The 18,557-nt window shown below is 42.3% G+C and overlaps 1 protein-coding gene across 1 annotated transcript in view; it reads left to right on the forward strand.

Annotated features, from left to right (window-relative positions):
* Positions 1-18,557, forward strand: part of EXT1 (exostosin glycosyltransferase 1) — a 181,080-nt gene that overhangs the window by 148,571 nt on the left and 13,952 nt on the right. Inside the window, exons 2-7 of the mRNA XM_064706579.1 lie at positions 2,160-2,253; positions 4,897-5,004; positions 8,565-8,684; positions 14,113-14,245; positions 15,592-15,710; positions 16,430-16,525. Of these exons, the coding sequence (XP_064562649.1) occupies positions 2,160-2,253; positions 4,897-5,004; positions 8,565-8,684; positions 14,113-14,245; positions 15,592-15,710; positions 16,430-16,525 (670 nt within the window). The remainder of the gene's footprint in view (positions 1-2,159; positions 2,254-4,896; positions 5,005-8,564; positions 8,685-14,112; positions 14,246-15,591; positions 15,711-16,429; positions 16,526-18,557) is intronic.

Here is an 18,557-nt window from a genome sequence, read left to right on the forward strand (position 1 = left end):
CCTTATCACTGAGCTTAAAGATCCCATTGAGTGACCTTAAAGCATTTTGGTTGAAATTGCAGGGAAATTTGTTCAATAGAATCTCTGCTGCGATTTGTTCACTTCAGCAGCTCTTGATGGATATTACTTTACTCTGGATCTGTTCCTTCTGTTTTTGTGGATCCTCCCTGAAGCAAGTAGTTATTTTTGTGCCCATACAAAGTTAGGATGGGGCTTTCTGTGTACTTATGATGTAGATAAATTGCTTGATGACCAGGAACTGTGCTATTACAGACCTCTGCAATAAATCACACGTTAAGTTTTAAAAGGCTCAAAAATAGGAGCAAGATGCTAACTGGTGGAAAATTAAGGTTTTTTGAGGTGGAAAATGGTTAACAAAATCCTCTTATTTTTTTTTTTTCCCTTTCTAAATCTATCCTAATACCAGCAAGTTAGATATGAAAGAAAAAGTGTCCCGTATAGGATGCCACTGGGATATGAAAGACTCACTTGCAGTGACCTTACTCTCTGCTTTCCTTTCTGTTCTGGTTTTGCCATCAATGTTTTGTGGATAATGTTGCATTCCAGGGTATTAACAGGATTTTACTTTTTTATCTAGCCAATGATGGGGAACTTCTGCCTGGTGTATTCTAGCCCTATAGGGTATTCTATTTTTGGTATTTATTAATTTTGTTGTCCTACAATACACAGTAAAAGCAATGAGCCTCAGACCTCTCAATATGTAAAAAAGAAGTGCTTAAAAATGGCAACTTTTTTAAAAATTTGGGGGTTTTCTATTCCAGCTCTAGTATTTTTTTCCTGTATGCTGTATCAGTGCTGACTGGTGAGCTGGGACATGGCTGCCAATCTCAATCCCACACAGAGAAAAAAAAAATAGCTGCCATTCAGATAGAATATGTATGTATGTATTTTAACCAAAGTTGAGATAGGATTCAAAAGAAAAAAGGGACTTTGAAGTCTGTTTTGTAGTTTTAATTAATGCAATGAGGGGTTTTATTTTACTCTCAGTGGAGATAATCTTAATCCATTCACAGTGACCTTTTCTTGTGCAAATTAGCTATACACGCTTGTTTAAGCAAATGGGCCTTTGCAAGATGTCTCTTCCTAAAGACAGAGCTTATAATTGAAAATTGGCTTACTCCCATCTGTCTGGCCTGTGTGAGAATACAAACATAGATCCTAACTTCTTTATATGTAAAATACAATCATATATGTATATGTGTGCACATAGACACACATAAAAAAATTGCTCGGCCTGCAGGACATGGTGAAATTAAACTACTGGTGTCAAACAAATTCATTGCGACAAGTTGCTGTCAAAATAGCACCCATGTGCAGAGTCCAGGACATTCTGGAGAGTGGAGGGTGTTCAATCTGGATCCTTTTGACCCAGACAAGGTCAATGCCATTGACAGTGCCATGGGCTTGTCAGAAGTACAATTTGCTAATAACAGGCTGGAAGCTGTTGGGATTTGATGTGTGGTTTTGGCGAATGATTTTGTGGTGGTTGATGTAATTGGGAAGAAAACCCCAGAAGTGTCTATCAGCACTTTAGTTCAGAGAAGCATGGATCATTCCAGCTATGTGATTAATTGCCAAAATCTGGTCATATATTCCTCTCTCCACACTTAACAATAACCACCAAGTGAGTCATTGTATCCCCCCATCCCTTTTTTAGTGCCTGCTTGATAAGGAAATATTTCTTTGGCATAGCTTGAATATTTTTTTGCTTTGTAAAACCTCTTGTGAACACAGTTATGCATGGTTTTGACTAAATCTGAATAGAAATCAGGGTCACAGAAGTACTGCAACAATGCTTTGGGTATCAAAATATTTAATGTGAGTTTGTTCTTGGAAGTTGTGCACTGTTTATACAGAACTGGCTCATTATTGCAAAGGCAAAATTACTTCCTTCCTTATCAATCTCATTACCACTCTCCCCAGCATTCTCCCAAGTTGCTTGCTCCTGAGGATGAGCAAAAAGGAGCCAGGGAGGAGGCTGACATGCATGGAGGGAGTCAGTTAACCTGGTGCTGAACAGTCTGGGTTGGGGATGATTTTATCCAGATGTGTCTCAACAGCTGTTTGCATTTTCACACCCAGTTACTCTAGGACTCACTGCTAATTGAATTTTCTCTTTTCTGCCCTGTTCTTGTTAGGTATGATTACCGTGAAATGCTGCACAATGCCACTTTCTGTCTGGTTCCCCGTGGCCGCCGGCTTGGCTCTTTCAGGTTTTTGGAAGCCTTGCAGGTAAGAGCTGCAGTTTAAAGCAGTGACTTCGCTAGCTGTGATTCAGTGTGCAATAGCAGGGAGGGGGGGAGGAGGGAAATGTGTTTCATTTCCCTAGTGGACAGTAATCCACTTTGCAAAAGCCTCTATTCATACTTCTGGAGCAATTGGCAGCTTCTTCCCAGGAGGGGCTGAGGCACTGAACTCATCTGAAGGTTGGATTGCTCTATCTCCAGGAAAAGGGTTTCCCTGGATGTGGTGAGGCTGAGAGATTGGTTAAGAACAGTATTTTGTCAAGCTATGAGGCTTCTCCTGGGAGACACTGGCCTTTATATGTAAGCCCTGGGGCAGTGAAAATAGCTTTTTGTTTTCACTTAGCCAAAACAGACCTGCTTATGCATTGCCAGTTTTGAGATGGTGCTTGCTGAACATACAGAACATGGCCTGGAGGTGTTAAAGCTCCAGATGGAAGCTTTACATGAAAGTAGACATAAGCTGATCTCAGGGAGTTCGTGTGCTGTCTGGGACAGCACCTGAATATCCTTCACCTTTTAAAAAATTGGTTAGTGTGCTCCTTTTTACTGTGGGCCAGCCACAGAAGGCAATACAAAAGGGCTCTGGAGTTCCTGTGGCCAGGCAGCACAGTGGTCAAGCCTGACCCCTGCCTAGTCCACCTTCTGCCTGTCTGGTAGGGTTTATTTTGGCAAACATCAGCCTAACCCTGGATCTTCAGTCAGGCATAGAGAGCATTTTGTGAGGAGCTGCAGCTTCCCTGTGGACCTGGCATCTGGATTTCCATGGGGGCTGGAGTGGAGAGAAGGAGGTGCTTGGTTTCAGTGAAATGGCAAATGAACACACCTTGCAGGGTCCTGCCTCCAGGAGTTGTTTTGCCATTTGGAAAGTGTCACAGCATTGACAGTAAAGCTGTCAGTGAATGACATCCCATCCCTTTTCATCATCAACCATACAATGTCCCAGCCACTGCTAGAGAGTGTTGTTCACTGCAGTGCTGAGCAGGACTCAGGTACTTAAGTGTAGGTGTATTATGTCATTTTAGAAGCCCAGGGTACCCAGAAACCCTTCTGGCTTTCTGCTGCGTCTCCAGAAGGACTCCAGTAGATCCTGTGTCATGTCTGCCCACCTTTGATGGGTTTTTTGGATACCCTACATGCCTTGGACACATAGGTGTAATCACTGAACCCCACACCTGCAATCAAATTTGAGATCCAAGTTCTGGACTGTCACTTGCCTCTTTCTCCTACTAAAGAGAAGATTAATAGCCTGAAAAGTGCTGTTTTCTCTCCAATCTCTTCAGAGGAAGAAGTGGGACTGTCTTGTATGAGATGACAAGTCACTTCAGATCCTCCTGAAGAGCACTCCTCAGCTCTTCTCTCGTCTTGGCTCAAAGTCATGCAGCTTCTGTTAAATACATCATCTCAGGAGGGGAAAGCAAGGGTTGTACCTGACTGCACAGCACTTGTGGGCTCCTGGTCAGTGATAAAATGTAGGCAACTGTGGATTTTGATATCAGGCCAGCAGCAGTATTCACCAATAGTGATGTATTCCCAGTTTCTGTCTGGATCCAGGAGATGTTGAAAGTCTTAGTGCAATGTTTTAAACGTGAAAACACATTACTAAGTGTTTTTAGTTGGCTTTTTTATGCATTGATGTAATTCCTTACAGAAGATCACAGTTGTTTACACATAATAATCACTGCTGTAATGTAGACTTGACCAGTCTGAGATGCTCTGCATGATGCATCTTACCAAGGAAGGTACAGCAGTCTGAAAGATTCCCCTTTATACCATCTTTTGGAAGGCCTGAACCCTAGTCTGGAGCAAACTCAGAACACTTAAGTTTGGTTTGATCCAAAAGAAACTGAACCAGAGCACCGGTTTGATAAAAATCCTCTGGTACTAGGTTATTTCATCTCATCAGAAGGTGTTTGGTTTGGATCCTTGTTGAGATTGAGCTGACCAGAACATAGAGGTGATTATTTGTTTATGGAAATACTGACCAATTTGCTAAGTATTCACAAACTGCCCGTGCAGAAGAACTGGTAAAACTCACAAAAGTTTAATTAGTTTACACAGATCATACTGGTAAGAAATGGATACTAAATGTGTATGGGGTTTTTTTGTTTGTTTTGGGACATACAACAATTCTTTTTTTTGTAGACAGGTGATGACAGACGAGTTGTATTTGTGCAGTTGCCTCTATTTGGAAAGTTGATACCAAACAGGATAGAGAATTTACTCCTTCATGGGAAAGGTGGTGAGGAGTTAAATACGATCTGTATTTTCTGTAGGGTTGTCACTAACGTACCATAAAACTGGGGAAGTTGCTCCTTGCTAAGTGGTTCACAAAGCAGCAAGGAAGGCCATCATTTTGTATTAAATTCTCCAGTGTCCCATCTGCTGCACTGAACAGTTCTGCCCTTGTCTGGCAGCGTAAGCACCAGATTGCAAATGCCACTGTCCATGCAAAGCCCACCTTTCAGTGCATATGAATGAGCCCAAAATGGAAAACTGTAAACACTTGGGCTGCCCTGCTGTGGTTTCTGGTGCTCTTTGCCATGTTGCCTCACCTGAGCTGGTGCAGAGAGGGGGTCAGGGTGCTGGTGGAGAGCTGGGACTGCTGCTGACGGCAGCTCTGTGCCCACAGGCCGCCTGCGTCCCGGTCATGCTCAGCAATGGATGGGAGCTGCCGTTCTCGGAAGTGATTGATTGGAACCAAGCTGCCATCATCGGCGATGAGAGATTGTTATTACAGGTAAGGAACAGACCACGGCCTTCACTTGATCATTGCTGCCACCATCTCAATGGACAGGGAAGATGAATCCAAAAGGTCAGGGTTGTAAAAGATTCTTTTATCATGAAGGGACTGTCTGTGTCAGGCTGGCTGTGAGCTCATTTAATATGACATTATTTGACCTGAAGGTCATTGCAGCCACCAGGCCAAATTCTTAAGTGCAGGAGACTTTTATTTTTGCGAAGAGCATGAAACCTGTTCTGGTGTGGAGCACTTGGATGCCAATCTGAGGTAGACCTGTCCAGGCACTGGGATGAAATGGGAAAACATTTGAGGGTGGATTCTGCCCCAGTCCTTAAAAAATAGTTTATCCTCAGGGGTATCCTCAAGAAAGCAGGTATTTTCTCAGGCAGGAGTTATCATCTAACAATTTGATGAGAAGCACAATCTCTCCCCTTTCTGATATGTGGACCATGTAGCATTGCTTTTTGAAGCAGTGTTCCTGTCACTTATAGTTAATCTTGAGGTCATAGAACAAAAATGGGCTGAGAAGTTACAAATTCCCTGCTACTTCCAGCATCTGCTTTGGTTTTAAATGCAGTATGGTTGTTTTGTTTTTTTCAGCTATGTTAGTGGGTATTACAGTCCAAATATATTCTGTAAATCTGCAGAAACGTTCATGTTAGGAGAAGTTCTTGGGAAATTGTTTTTTCTAAAGTGCCATTGTCCAGCATAAGGCTGAGATCCACAAGATCTGGAATAAGCACAAAGTAGCCACTAAGAGCAATATTTTTTTTTTTTGATCCTTGAGTTTAGTGTCCTCCACAGGGAGAAGCCCTCAAAGGTACAGGTGTGGTGGCACCCCAAAACAAAGTATCTTTGCCATGTCATCACTTGGCTGTTTACTTGTCTAAGGAAGTAAATATTTGTGAAGAGCTGGCCTAGCAAGACTTGCATGGAGTGCCTATTCTACTTAATGTCATGCAAGCTGCAAATATAAAAGGGCCATTTGATTTTTGCTTCTGTGGACAGCACATTTTTTCTGAGCAAAATTATGTCTCTCTTTAAATAACAATAATTTGCTGATCTTCATGTTTTCCGGTAACGTGCCATTCGTTCACTTCACACAGCTGCTTCCATATTGAACAGCTACTGCTCTGTTATTAACAGTGTTTTTAAAGAGCTGGCAGAGGGCCTGAATGTCTGCTCTGGGAAATGTTTTTGTTATGTTACAGTTTTTCATTTCCTGTTTGAGAGCAACTCGGATGTTTTTATTTGCATATTCTCCTCATCATAGTGCTGGGAGCTTTTCTGCATTTATTTGTGCAGGGTGGTTTTTCCCTCCCCCCTATTCATTGCTGAAATGACCTTTTATTAAAGTTCTAATAATTCCAATGTAATCATGCTGGATTTGTATTAATACATCATTTTCCCCACCTGTCTTTCTGGACAAGTAGATTAATAGGCAAATGCATTTAAAATGGGAGCTCTGATTTTTCTTTCCAGCTGTTGTAAGAGAGCCTCCATCAAGGCTCTTTTTAACCTTGACACTGTGTTTGCTGGTGCTCAGGAGTCTGGTATGGTGTGTAAAATGATAACTTTGTGCAGTAACCTTCATAGTCAGAGCAGCATTCCCTTTCATAAGATGTAGTGGGGATTGAGTATTGATTTTATGGGTGAATTACACATGTGTGCATACACACTACACAAGGTTGCACATACTGCATTAAATGTTTATTGAGAAAATGCTGTATGGCCACTAAGAAGTGACTTTAATCTTGTCTTTGCTACTGATAATGTTTCTGGGTGTGACTAATACACATCTGTGCAGCCAGTACAGGTAATGTTTATTATCCTTCTGCTTATTGTAGCACATCATGAATAGTGATGTGAGCTCTTAGACATGTGCCAATACATGTTTTCAGGTTCTGTCTTTACTTTTGCAGGGAGTATTTTACCTTAAGACTTATCTTTTACTTAAAGGGCCTATAGGGGAGGGAAATATAGCAGCATCTTGGGCAATCTGACCATTTTCTTCTGCTCCACCTTGCTGCAGTGCTAACTCTCTCATAAGCCCAAATTCTGTATTATGTTAGTGTCTCTAAGATGATGGTCTAAGAGTTGAAGGGCTGAGAGAGCAAACACTGGCCCATCCGACACTGCACCCAGTGGAGCCATGGGCAAAGTGTCCAGACCTGGTTGCAAACTCTGCAAGTAAAGAATTTGGTGGTTCTTGTAAAAATTTTTTACATGTAAATTTTTAAAGTTGCAAATTTTCTTCAGGAAAGAGGTTTCATGGGAAATAATTTGATTTGGGAACACATGAAAGCAAATAATGATCGCCAGCTCTTCTCAGGATATTTTAGGAATAAGCAGAGTGTATTTTGATCAGGAAAGTGTTGAATGGGGTGGCATGCAGGCAAACTTCAGAATAAGCTGGAATGCATAATGACACAATCACTCACTTTTGTGATTTCTAACTGAAATCACAGAATTGTTTAAGCTGGAAAAGACCTTTAAGCTCATCGAGACCAACCACTAAATTATGCCAACTTGTCAGATACTGACTTCTCCTAAATCTTTTACCTGAGTCATTAGTTTTAAAAGCAAATACCTGGGCTCTGTGTGTGTGAACACAACTGTTCATTTCTAGAGAAAGATGATCACAAAGCAGCAGCATATTCTAAATGCCTTTCTAGTGCTGTGGGTAGCTCTCATCACTGAAGTAAATCCCCTTGATAATGTCACTTTGCATTGTCCAAGTTGTACTGGAGGCCTTGGTCGATGTCCTAAGTTAAAAAATGGCATATACAGATCTTAGTTTTGAGAAGAACATGGGGATGGTGAGAGATGTAGACATGAAGCCCTTCCCTTCTGATCTAGTGAGCAGTTATAGTTTCTTAATAGAAAAATGCTGTAGCAGGACTATTTAGGGTTTATTTGTAAGACTTATACAACAATTCATGTGTAGATTGTGGAAAAAGGGCAAAGATGAGCACTGTTTTCCCTTGTGAATAACCGATGTTGTGGAAGATGTTATTCTTTCCATCTAAGGTAATTACTAAAGTGCAATTTGATCCATGGGCTCCCAAAAAGTGGAGTCTTACTTAAGTGGAGACTTACTTAAGGTGTTTTCCTTAGGACACTTAGTGTTGCCATGCTGTGGTAAATGCAGTTCCAGATCCCATTAATATACTTGGAATGTGGGGATTATTGTTGAACTCTCAGCCCCTGCAGGTACTAGGTTGTTAAAATACTAGTCCATGAAGAGTTTTGTGGGATGAAAATCACGAGGGCTGCATGGAGGGGCTCCTTACTATGCCACACACCACTCATTACCATAAACAATCAAAAACTAAAAGCAGATTAAAAAATTAATATATTCAATATCAGAGGTTATAAAGGGTTGTGTCTCATTTGTTTTACATCCAGGCTTTTACTGTTGACACACATCTCCACTGGACTGGAGTGCTGAAGCTGTACAACCTGCTAATGGAGGAGAGGGCTTGTCAGCAGCATATTAATTTGATGAGATTGTGTTGTTTCTAAAGCTTCTGACTATATTATATCCTGTATTACAGATTCCTTCTACAATCAGGTCTATCCATCAGGATAAAATCCTAGCACTTAGACAGCAGACACAGTTCTTGTGGGAGGCTTATTTTTCTTCAGTTGAGAAGATTGTATTGACTACACTAGAGGTGAGTAAAAATTGTCTGAGACCTTGCCAAGCAGTGAGATTTCCGTACCTGTCCAACTGCTCCTGTCCTCAGCTGGCTTCAGACCTTGGTTTTCATGACATGCAATTGGTCACTGGGAAAAAAGCTCAGCATCTTGATGAATTTTCTCCCCCCTAAGGAAATACTTTCTTCATTATCGGAATCCACATTAGAAAACTGACACGGTGAAAAATGGGAGCTACCCAACACATGGAAAAGTTGTCATGTGTGATCTTGACTTTGCAAGGCTTTATGGCTTATGAATCACTATCCTTGTCATTGGTAGTAAATGTATTTCTTAAGAAACCTTTCTGGAATTCTTTTTGGAAAAAAAGAGCTACTGTAGAGCTCTTCCTTGACCATTCCTTAACATTTTGAGGTTTCGTGATGGGGGCATTGATCTGGCTTGAAAAAGGGGGGATTGTAAATGCTGTGTGTTATCTTCACACACAGGAGAAGGGAAAGGCCTGATCATTCTTATAAATTATTAATAGACAATCATAATTAGACTGCTATTAAAAGAGGAGACAGAAGATCTCAAATGTGGAGAGAATCCTTTCTGAATTGAAAGACAGGGGAAAGATGAAAGGCTCTTCAGAAGTAGGGCCCAAGCTGCAATTTCAAAAGCAGGTTTCTTTTCTAACTGTTTTGCAATTTTTCACATAAATTTTTGACACATTTGTACCACTGAAAGGGTCTCACTTTGTAGGTGCAAATGCATTCGTCTTATGCTAATGCTTCTGCAATTGCACCTGTCTTTGTGCACAGTTGAAATGCACAGTTGTTAAGGCTCCACATTTCCTGCTGTACCTGCTTCTCCCTGAAAACTGCAAATGAGTGCCCATGGCTGATCAATCTCCAGCTGCTGCAAGGCAGTCCCTTGGATTTTTCCATGCAGGTGAAGAAAATCAGGCAGGGAACATTTGCAGAGCCCCTGGCATAGCCATCCTCACAGTGTTCCCATTGCCCTCAGAAGAGCATGTCTTCATCTGTGCTACCTGTTGGGAACTGCTCTTCATCCTCAAACTCCTCATGAGCACTGATGAGGTAGTGATAATTACCACAGCCCACACCAGGATCAGACAAAGGTGGAAGACCATGTGCCATTGCTCACAGTTTAATTAAGCCTCCCAGAAGTGCTCCCAGGGTCCATCAGGTGCCTCAGGCATCCTCTGCCTTCCCTGCATGTGCCCTCTTGTTGGTAGGGGTTGCTAAAAGGACAGGGGCACACGGCTGTTCCCACTGCCCCTCTCCTGCCTGTGCTGGCCCTGGACTCCAGGGCACATAAAACCTGCAGCTCCCACAGCCTTGGTGTCCATCACATCAAGTTCCAGTGCGCACACATGCGTCTGTGGTGCTGCTTTGGGACACATTGGCCCATGTGGCTTCAGGAGCCCAAGGGACAGCAAAACCTCTAAAGCTAAAGCAGATGGGTAACCAGCAAGCTGAAGTTTCTGCTCAGAGCAGAAAAATCAAAGTCAAGACAAAAGTCTTCCCAGAAGATTTAGTTTAATGAACCAATTAATGTATGCCTGGTGTTGATGTTCTGGGTTTTTTCATCTGTTTGGGAGACTGATTTTGGTTTGAGATTTTGTTGTTGTTCTTGTTGTTTTTTAATTCAGGACTCAAGCTTTTGAGACAGCTAAGAGGAATTATTTTCTTTTCACTCATTTCACATTTCAACTTGCCTAAGTAAAGTCCCATGTTAACTTTCCTTAGGAAAGGATTAATACAGCTGAGAGTGACTTTTGTTGTCTGAAACCTGCAAGCAAGCAGTATATCCTCTTCGTAAAATCTAATGCCTGGAAGTAAATTCCTAGCAGGATTTTTTTTGTATGTGGATGTGATCCATCTTCTGTTGTAATGCTGTTGTGTCACAGTGCTCTGATGTTTCCAGATATCATCAGAATAATCACTTGCCCACTAACTGCAGTGCCAGTGTATGTCCCTGTCTGAGGATATCAGCACAGAAAAAGTCTTCACCAAATCAGATGTCTGCAAGGACATCACAGCCCTTTATTCTGCACACCTCTGGAAACCTTAAACATTTTAAGTTCCTTGATCATCTCACAGCATTTGGTGGCTGTTGTGGTTCAACTCCAGCCAGCAGCCAAGCCCCAGGCAGTTGCTCACTCACTCTCCCACCAGTGGGGTCAGGGAGGAAGCTGGAAGGGTGAAAGCCAGAACACTCATGGGTTGAGATAAATACAGTTTAGTAGGGAAAGCAAAAGCTACATAAAAAATGAAGCAAAACAAGGAATTAAGGCACTGCTTCCCACTGGCAGGCAGGTGTTCAGTCATCTCCAGGAGAGCAGGGCACCATCACGTGTAATGGTGACTTGAGGAAACAAACACAATCACTCCAAATGTCTTCCTCTTCCTCCTTCTTCCCCTCACTTTATATCCTGAGCATGATGTCATTTGGTCTGGAATTTCCCTTAGGCCAGTTTGGGTCACCCATGCTGGCTGTGTCTCCTCCCAGCCTCCCAGGCACCCCCAATTTCCTCGACACTGTGGCTGTATGAAAAGCAGAAAAGGCCTTGGCTCTGTGCAAGCCCTGCTCAGCAATAACAAAAACGTCTCTACAGTGTCAACCCTGTGTTTAGCACAATTCCAAACCACAGCTCCATAGCAGCCACTGTGAAGAAAATGAACTATACCCCAACACAGTGGCCTAAGCCAACCAGCTGATAGCCCAAAATAAGATGTTTGGATAATTTGGCCAGCACCCATTTGGCAGGCACAGAGGAGGTGCCCGGTATCTTGGACAAGGTGTGGGTTAGGCAGTGATGCTCACCAGTGTCTGCTGCAGGCTGGTGAGGGGGAGCTCTGGCAGTGCAGCAGTGGCTGCTGCAGGCACCATTGGACGTTTGCTCCAGCATATCGGCACTTCTTCAGCTTCATCTTCTCTTGAAGCAAACCCAAAACATCCCTGCGCTGCATCCCCAGTCCTCCACTCAGGAAAAGGAGGAGAGAGGGGCAGCACAAAATACAGAAAATAAATGCTGGGTGCTTGGCTAGGGCCTTTTGAAAAGCAGCAATGATTAGGGCAATATGTGAACTTTTTGAAGTGCGAGGATGAGGGAGACAAAAATATTGGACTATTAATGCATTCCAAAAAGAAGAAGGAGATCTTGCCAGAGATCCTAACTCCTTTCTTTTATTAAACTTCTTGTCATGCCTCATCATTGGAGAGACCAGGTAAATGCTGTCTCTGCAATATGTGCAACACTGTACACTCTACATTTTAATTCCTTGTGTCCTCCATGTTATTTTTTTTAGACTTTTTAGTTCTCTTTCTGCCAGGTTTTCCCCCTCTGTCCTGACAGCTAGGTTGCATATGTAGGCCCAGGAGAGTGCACTTTTTCCTGTGGTGCACCACGTCAGCATCTCCCCGGGAGGATGCAGGAGCCCTCAGGTGAGGTTGGGGAGGCTGAGGGGCTCCCAGGCAGCCGCAGCTGCCGTGGCACCGGGGCTGGAGCTGCGCCGGCTCCGGGCGCGGAACACGAGCCTCGTGTTTGCCCTGCAGCCTTGCTGGCTGCCAGTGCCCAGAAAACTCCTCTGCCTGGGTAAACCTCCTGGCCAGGTAAATTTACAGACTTCTACTTGTCCAATTCTGCCCCAGTTCTGAGACAGCAAGAGGGAGGAGCTGCAGTATTTATGCTTTGTGGTAAACACTCAAAAATAAATACTTTCCAGGTTCGCTCTTGTTTAGTGGCATAACTTGCAGTTGGGTAAACAACAGTCATTGTGTTTTTTCCTATCCCCACTGCCATGTGGGAGATCTGACAACTGATACCCTCACTTCTCAACTAGAAATATTCACATACATTCTTGTCAGTGATGGCATTACAGTCCTAAGTCTGTTATTCCAAAACAAAAAGTTAAATTAACTTACTCATGTGAGTGAATTACTGCATATTAGCTATGGTAATTGGCTGTAGGCAAAATTCAGAAAAGCATGCATTTAACATCTGCCCCAGTTTAGCAGTACATGTATTGCCACCAGCAGTGGATTGTCTAACACAATGTAACTGGTGTTTTAATCTTTTCTTGTCATGGCAATCAAAAATTCCAGGAAAACGGCTGCTTGTGGCAATACTTATTCATGTATTGACCAAATGTCCCTGAACTTAGGAGTTTACCGAGATTTTAGCTTGCTAAGAGTGCAGCAGCTGCTTTTGTTCTTCTTGTGGTGGGTCTCTTTGCTTGTTTTTTGGTTTTCCTACACTTCAGTCCAGCTTCAGAGACATGAACTTTCACCCAGATATGTCTGTGTTAAGGCCAGAGACATTGGGTGAGAACAACCAACATGTTCTTGGCACTCAAGCCCTGTGCACTTCAAAAACTGCCAGATACATGGAAACCTCCTTGGAAGATAACAAAAGATGAGCTGCAGAAGAGGGCAAAGCATTCCTGCTTAGCCAGCTTGGGAGAAAATTCATCCTTCACCACCCACTGGCCCTTTGCAGCATTCCATCTCCAGACCTGCTAACTTCTAATGCTCCAAGGGAAAGCAAATCTGTAAGAATATGTGGCTCAAGAGTGTACTGCACTTAGAAAGTTGCACCTTCTTTGGAGGCTGAATTTGTCCTATTAGAGATTCCCACCACTGAATCTTGTTATGCCTTTGCAGGAAGTTTAAAGGATTTCCCATCAGTGTAAGAACCACTCTTGTTCCTGCAATCAGGCATCCCATGCGAAGCAACTGTAATTTCATAAATACACACTAATTGTATGACCTGGTATTGTTTTTTCTTTTTTTGCTTGTGGTATTCTAGGTGATAAAGTAGATGACATAGCAATCTGATCTGACCTCAAAAATCTAAGAATCTCTGGTTTTGGCACCCTATAGAGTCAGGCAGTAGTTGGGAAAAGATCATGTTTCATCCAATGAGGAACTGTTGCAGAACTGAGATGTGGAATCAGTGATGCATCTGAATGCTAATATCCCTTTATAATTAAGAAAAAATTAATAATTAGTGCAGCCTGATTTGCTGAAAGTCTTTTTGGTTTTGAATACTCTCCTTATCTCCTAATATTATCTGGCTTTTAATGCCATCTTCAAATAATTGTCTTCTGTGAGTTCTGGATAGTAAAGCTGACAATGAACTAATCAGGCTTACAACTGCTAAGATACTCAAATAGACAAAATATTTGACTTGAATTATAAAAAGCAATAAATTGTATGGTCCCTGTGTCCAGAGAGACTAATCAGGTGCTCTAAAACCTATGGCACAAAGTCTGAGCTGCTGAAGTGGTGTCAGAGTGTGCAGGAGGAGGGTCTAGTAATTTGTGTGCCTCAGCTTTTTGCAGAATGGGTGATGATTCCAGTCAGCTGGAGTCCCTGAAGCTTCTACCAGTGACTATGACAGTCTATTTAAAAATCATTATTTCTCTTGTTTTCCAGATTATTCAGGACAGAATATTTAAGCACATATCACGTAACAGCTTAATATGGAACAAACATCCTGGAGGGTTATTTGTACTGCCACAATATTCCTCATATCTGGGAGATTTTCCTTACTACTATGCTAATCTTGGTGAGTGAATCCTTGCTATAATGTAGTAACATCTGGAATTTCTAGTGGAATTTTGAAGTTTTGTCTTTGAGTAGCATGTGCCAAGTGACTTACCATTCATTTCTAGTTAATGATGTCTTTCATTTATCCTGTCTCAGTCTTCACTGCCCACTGTAGACTGTAACATCTGACTCATCAACATGCATCATGTGCCTCTTGCTTGCAGAGGTTGTTTAAAAAAAAAAAGTATGTTCCCTCATACTTTTCAGTTGCTGGTAATTAATGCCTGAGTTGCTGACCCATTCATGGCCTGAGGGGACATAAGAGGAATAGCTTTTTGCTTTCTGTGTTTATTTCTGCTTGGCAAATTGGGAAAGTGGTAATTTACCCATGACACTTTTTATTGGAGTGCACACTTGGTATGGATTTACTCTGCATACCATGTGTCTTCATATGAATCCCACTAGAAGGAATGAATAGAGCTTAGGTTCATGGCTTTTTCCTGAAGCAGAGCTTGAACAATGAGTTCTGCAGGCGAATGTGCCTCCAGGCTGAAGGGATTCTGCTTACCAGACTGCTGCTACTTTTGGCTCAGCCTCTGCCATCCCACTTGTGTGGATCTGTACTGCTCACCTGCTAAAAATTGACAGTTACTGTGTTAAAAAAGGGAGAAGAAGGTTTCTGTGCTAATTCTGATGAAAAACAACTATGACCCCCACACTGATGAATTTAGATAAGGTTGAGAGCAGTAAGGAAGGGTAGGCGCCAGTAGGATGTGTTATTCCTGGCAGAAAAGGAAATCATAGCGAGACAAAAATTTAAAAATGGAAGGCAAGGATGCAAGCAGAATTATCAGCTCAGGATGTAATTGAAGATTCATGTGGATAGGAATCAACCCAGAAAGAGCAAAAATCTGACACAGGCTGTAATGGAACTGAGGAAAATGAATAAGCTCCTGGAATTTGTGGAGATAATCTGTAAAAAAACATCAAGCATCCAGAGCCAGGCAGCAAAACAGAGCCTGTGTTGAGAAAGACATTTGGCTGAACAAACTAGATGTCAATATTGTGGGACAAACTGGATGAAAAAGAGAGATAACAGAACATCTGTGGAAAGAGTGAGTAAGAAAAGGAAATAATTGTTTTGGAGTCCGGTATTTCAGAGTGGAAGTTAAAGGTGCAGAGTGGGAGTTAAAGGGAAGTGTGATCTCCTCTGAAGCATCTGGTATCTGAGAGGAAGGGAGATGACCTAAAAAAACCTGGCAAGGTTTGCATTAAGTGCAGATTGTTTTTCCATCCCCAAAGTCCTTTAATCTGTAATAACTGGGGCGATTTTGTCTTTACTGAACACGTCTCTCTTCACTTCAGGTCTGAAGCCTCTTTCCACATTCACTGCCGTTATCCACGCAGTTACTCCCCTGGTTTCCCAATCTCAGCCTGTGCTGAAACTCCTGGTTGCTGTAGCCAAGTCCCAGTACTGTGCACAGGTAAGCAGCACTGTTTGGCTGTCAGTCACAGCAGAGACAAACCACTCTGCCAGGAATGTGGAGCCTTGTGAGTCAGCCCTGTTTCAGCCCTCTGTTTCAATTCTGATGTTTCTTTCCTCTGAGATTTCTAGGTCTATGACCTACATGCATGGGAAATAAAAATTCTGAGTATAATGGGAGTGGAATAGAGATAGTAATTAAACTCATTGTTACATGAGACAGGTAAAGTAATGAGCGCACTTTTAAGACCAGCATTGTGTGTGCTGCAAACTGCACAAGGATGCCTATGCCTCAAGAGCTGTTACGTGATCTTCCTTCCTTCTGCTGTGACTTTTAATCTCATTAGTGCCAGGATTTTGGCTTCTCTAAATAAAACCCTGGGGAGTTCAGTAGGAGCACCCTCTTGCAGTGGAGTGTCACAAGCAGTTTTGCCTTTAATGAGAGCCACAGTAAATCAGTCACATCTGTATCATATGGCTGAGACAGCGACTTCCAAGTTCCTGCCCAACCTATATTTACCTGAGAGGATATATATTGTAAGTAGTTGGATTGGGCTAAATCAATGTAGGAAGTGTTATTTTTATGCAGATTTGTTACATTGCTTTGGATTTTGAAAATCCTAACTTGAATCTAACACATCTGTCTGGAAATCTGAAACCTTAGAATATGGGCTGCGTTGCCGCAAAGGTCTTTGATCATGGTCCAATATTCTCTTTCAGATTATTGTTTTATGGAATTGTGATAAACCCCTCCCAGCCAAACACCGCTGGCCTGCCACTTCTGTGCCTGTCATAGTCATTGAAGGAGAAAGCAAGGTAGGTGGAGAGGAGCATGGTGAAAGGTTGCCTGCATTCTCTGATGGGATGGGAATTTATTTTTGCAGCGCCTTTGGTGAAAGCTTTGTAGTTCCCAACAAAATGACAGCTCCCTTCTATTCCTTGGCCTTTTGTACCAGCTTAGTTGGAGATTCGTGTTTCATGCATGGGCCCTGTGCACTCAGAAATCATCAGCATGACAATTAATGCCCTGAATCGGAGATTCACAGGTGGGACTCAGTTTTGAAATGTGACCCCAGCAGCAGAAAGGGCTGACCCCATCGTTGGAGATTCCATCTCTCTGCAGGTGCATGAAAGTAGTGATGCAGCTGCACTCCTTGAGTCTGAGAAGTCACATGCAAGGCTTGGGGGTCAGCTATGGACTCAAAAGCAGAGTTAAAAATGAGAAATTGCCTTTGAAAAGTATCTTCTTTTATGGTACTTGAGAGGTACTGCTGTCATCAAAAAAAAAAGAAGGGTCTTGGAACACTTGTGTGGGAATAAAATCACCATGTCATCTCTTGCTGTGCAACACACGTCTTGTTTGTACTTTCACAAAGTGAAAATAGATGCCATCAGATGAGAAAAGACTCACTTAAGTGGATGAATCCTTTCCAAATGCAGGCCTGAGAGGAGCAGGACTTCTTACTTCTAGAATCTGAAACAGATTTGAGCTGGACCTCTCTGCAGTCTCTGTCAGCTGGCTCCACAGCTCTGTGTTGGCAAAGGAAACTTTTAGTTGCTTTGCCCGTACAATCCTATTTTGAATGTGTAATTTTGTCTTTTCTCCTCATCACGTTAACAAGACCCTGCAAGGTTGGCAGCTAAAGGCTCTGACCTTAGCTAGCCACATAAACAGTATCAGGAGAATTGCTGCAGGGCCAAGAAAGGTTGTAGAGATTTCTGAGCCTTTTGAATGTTCTGAGTGTTTTTATTTTCTTTTTCTAAAACTAGCAGAGGTGAGATAGAGGAGAAATCTCTGACCAGTACTATAATGTTTGTAGAAATTGGCCCCAGGCACTGTTTAGATTACAAATGAGTCTCCTGAGTACATAAAGGTGTGTTTATAGTGGACAGTCTCTTCCCTCTAATATCCCAGCATATGCCAAATGGCTTCTTATGTGCAAAGCTGATTTTTTGGACCGAGTTTGCAGAGCCAGAGCAACACAGTTCAAAAGTTGCACAAAGAAACTGCTTTTCATCTCCAAACTTGGCCAAGGCCTGCTGACAGGCACCAGTACTCCATGCAGCTGATCATGGTGGTCTGCCTTTACCAAACCTTCACTCTTCCCTTGAAATCAAATATTATAACACCCATTTTACAAAATTGTACTTTAGCTATTAAAAAATACGTGGCAAGTCCTGACTGCTGTACTAAAAATTTTTGCACAGTCTGTAAAATATTAGGGATGAGAACATGGGTCTCCTGCTGCTGCTTGCTCTGCTTCATCTTATGTAAGCAGAGCAAAACCCTCAGCCCCAGGCACATCACCTCTTCATCAGAGCCCTGCCTCCCTGCACCAAGGCCATCACAGTGATGAAGGGGTGCTCTCCAGACAGACATTGTGGACATCTTGATTATAGAGACAGATCTTTCTCTGAATAAGGGCATAGATTCCAAAGACCTGTTCCCAAACAGGTTGCAGGGGATGTAGAACTAACCATGTCAATTAGGAGGGTTGTGTAAAACTTCTCCATGTCCCTGTTTCTGTACAGTGGATTCCTCTTACTGGGCTTGACCTTTGAAGTTTTTTCTTGGCATAGTAAATTGGTAGAGAAGTCTAGTAATTAACCAGGCTGTTTGTCTTAGTAAATGAGGGAAACAAACTGTTGTGTCCTTGTTATTCTTCATGAGTTCTCAAAAGGTGCTATTTAGTGTGATAAAGAAACCATATGGATTTTCATTTCTTGCTGTTATCTTTTTGATCCAGCTTTCCCATCTATTTCCTATTACTTTGAGGACTGTCTGCTGTATCTTTAAAAAGCTTATTCTGTATATAGGTTTTTTATATATAGAATGGTGTGAGTTGAA

The sequence above is a fragment of the Zonotrichia leucophrys genome, chromosome 2 (genome assembly GCF_028769735.1).
Source record: "Zonotrichia leucophrys gambelii isolate GWCS_2022_RI chromosome 2, RI_Zleu_2.0, whole genome shotgun sequence".
NCBI lineage: Eukaryota > Metazoa > Chordata > Aves > Passeriformes > Passerellidae > Zonotrichia > Zonotrichia leucophrys.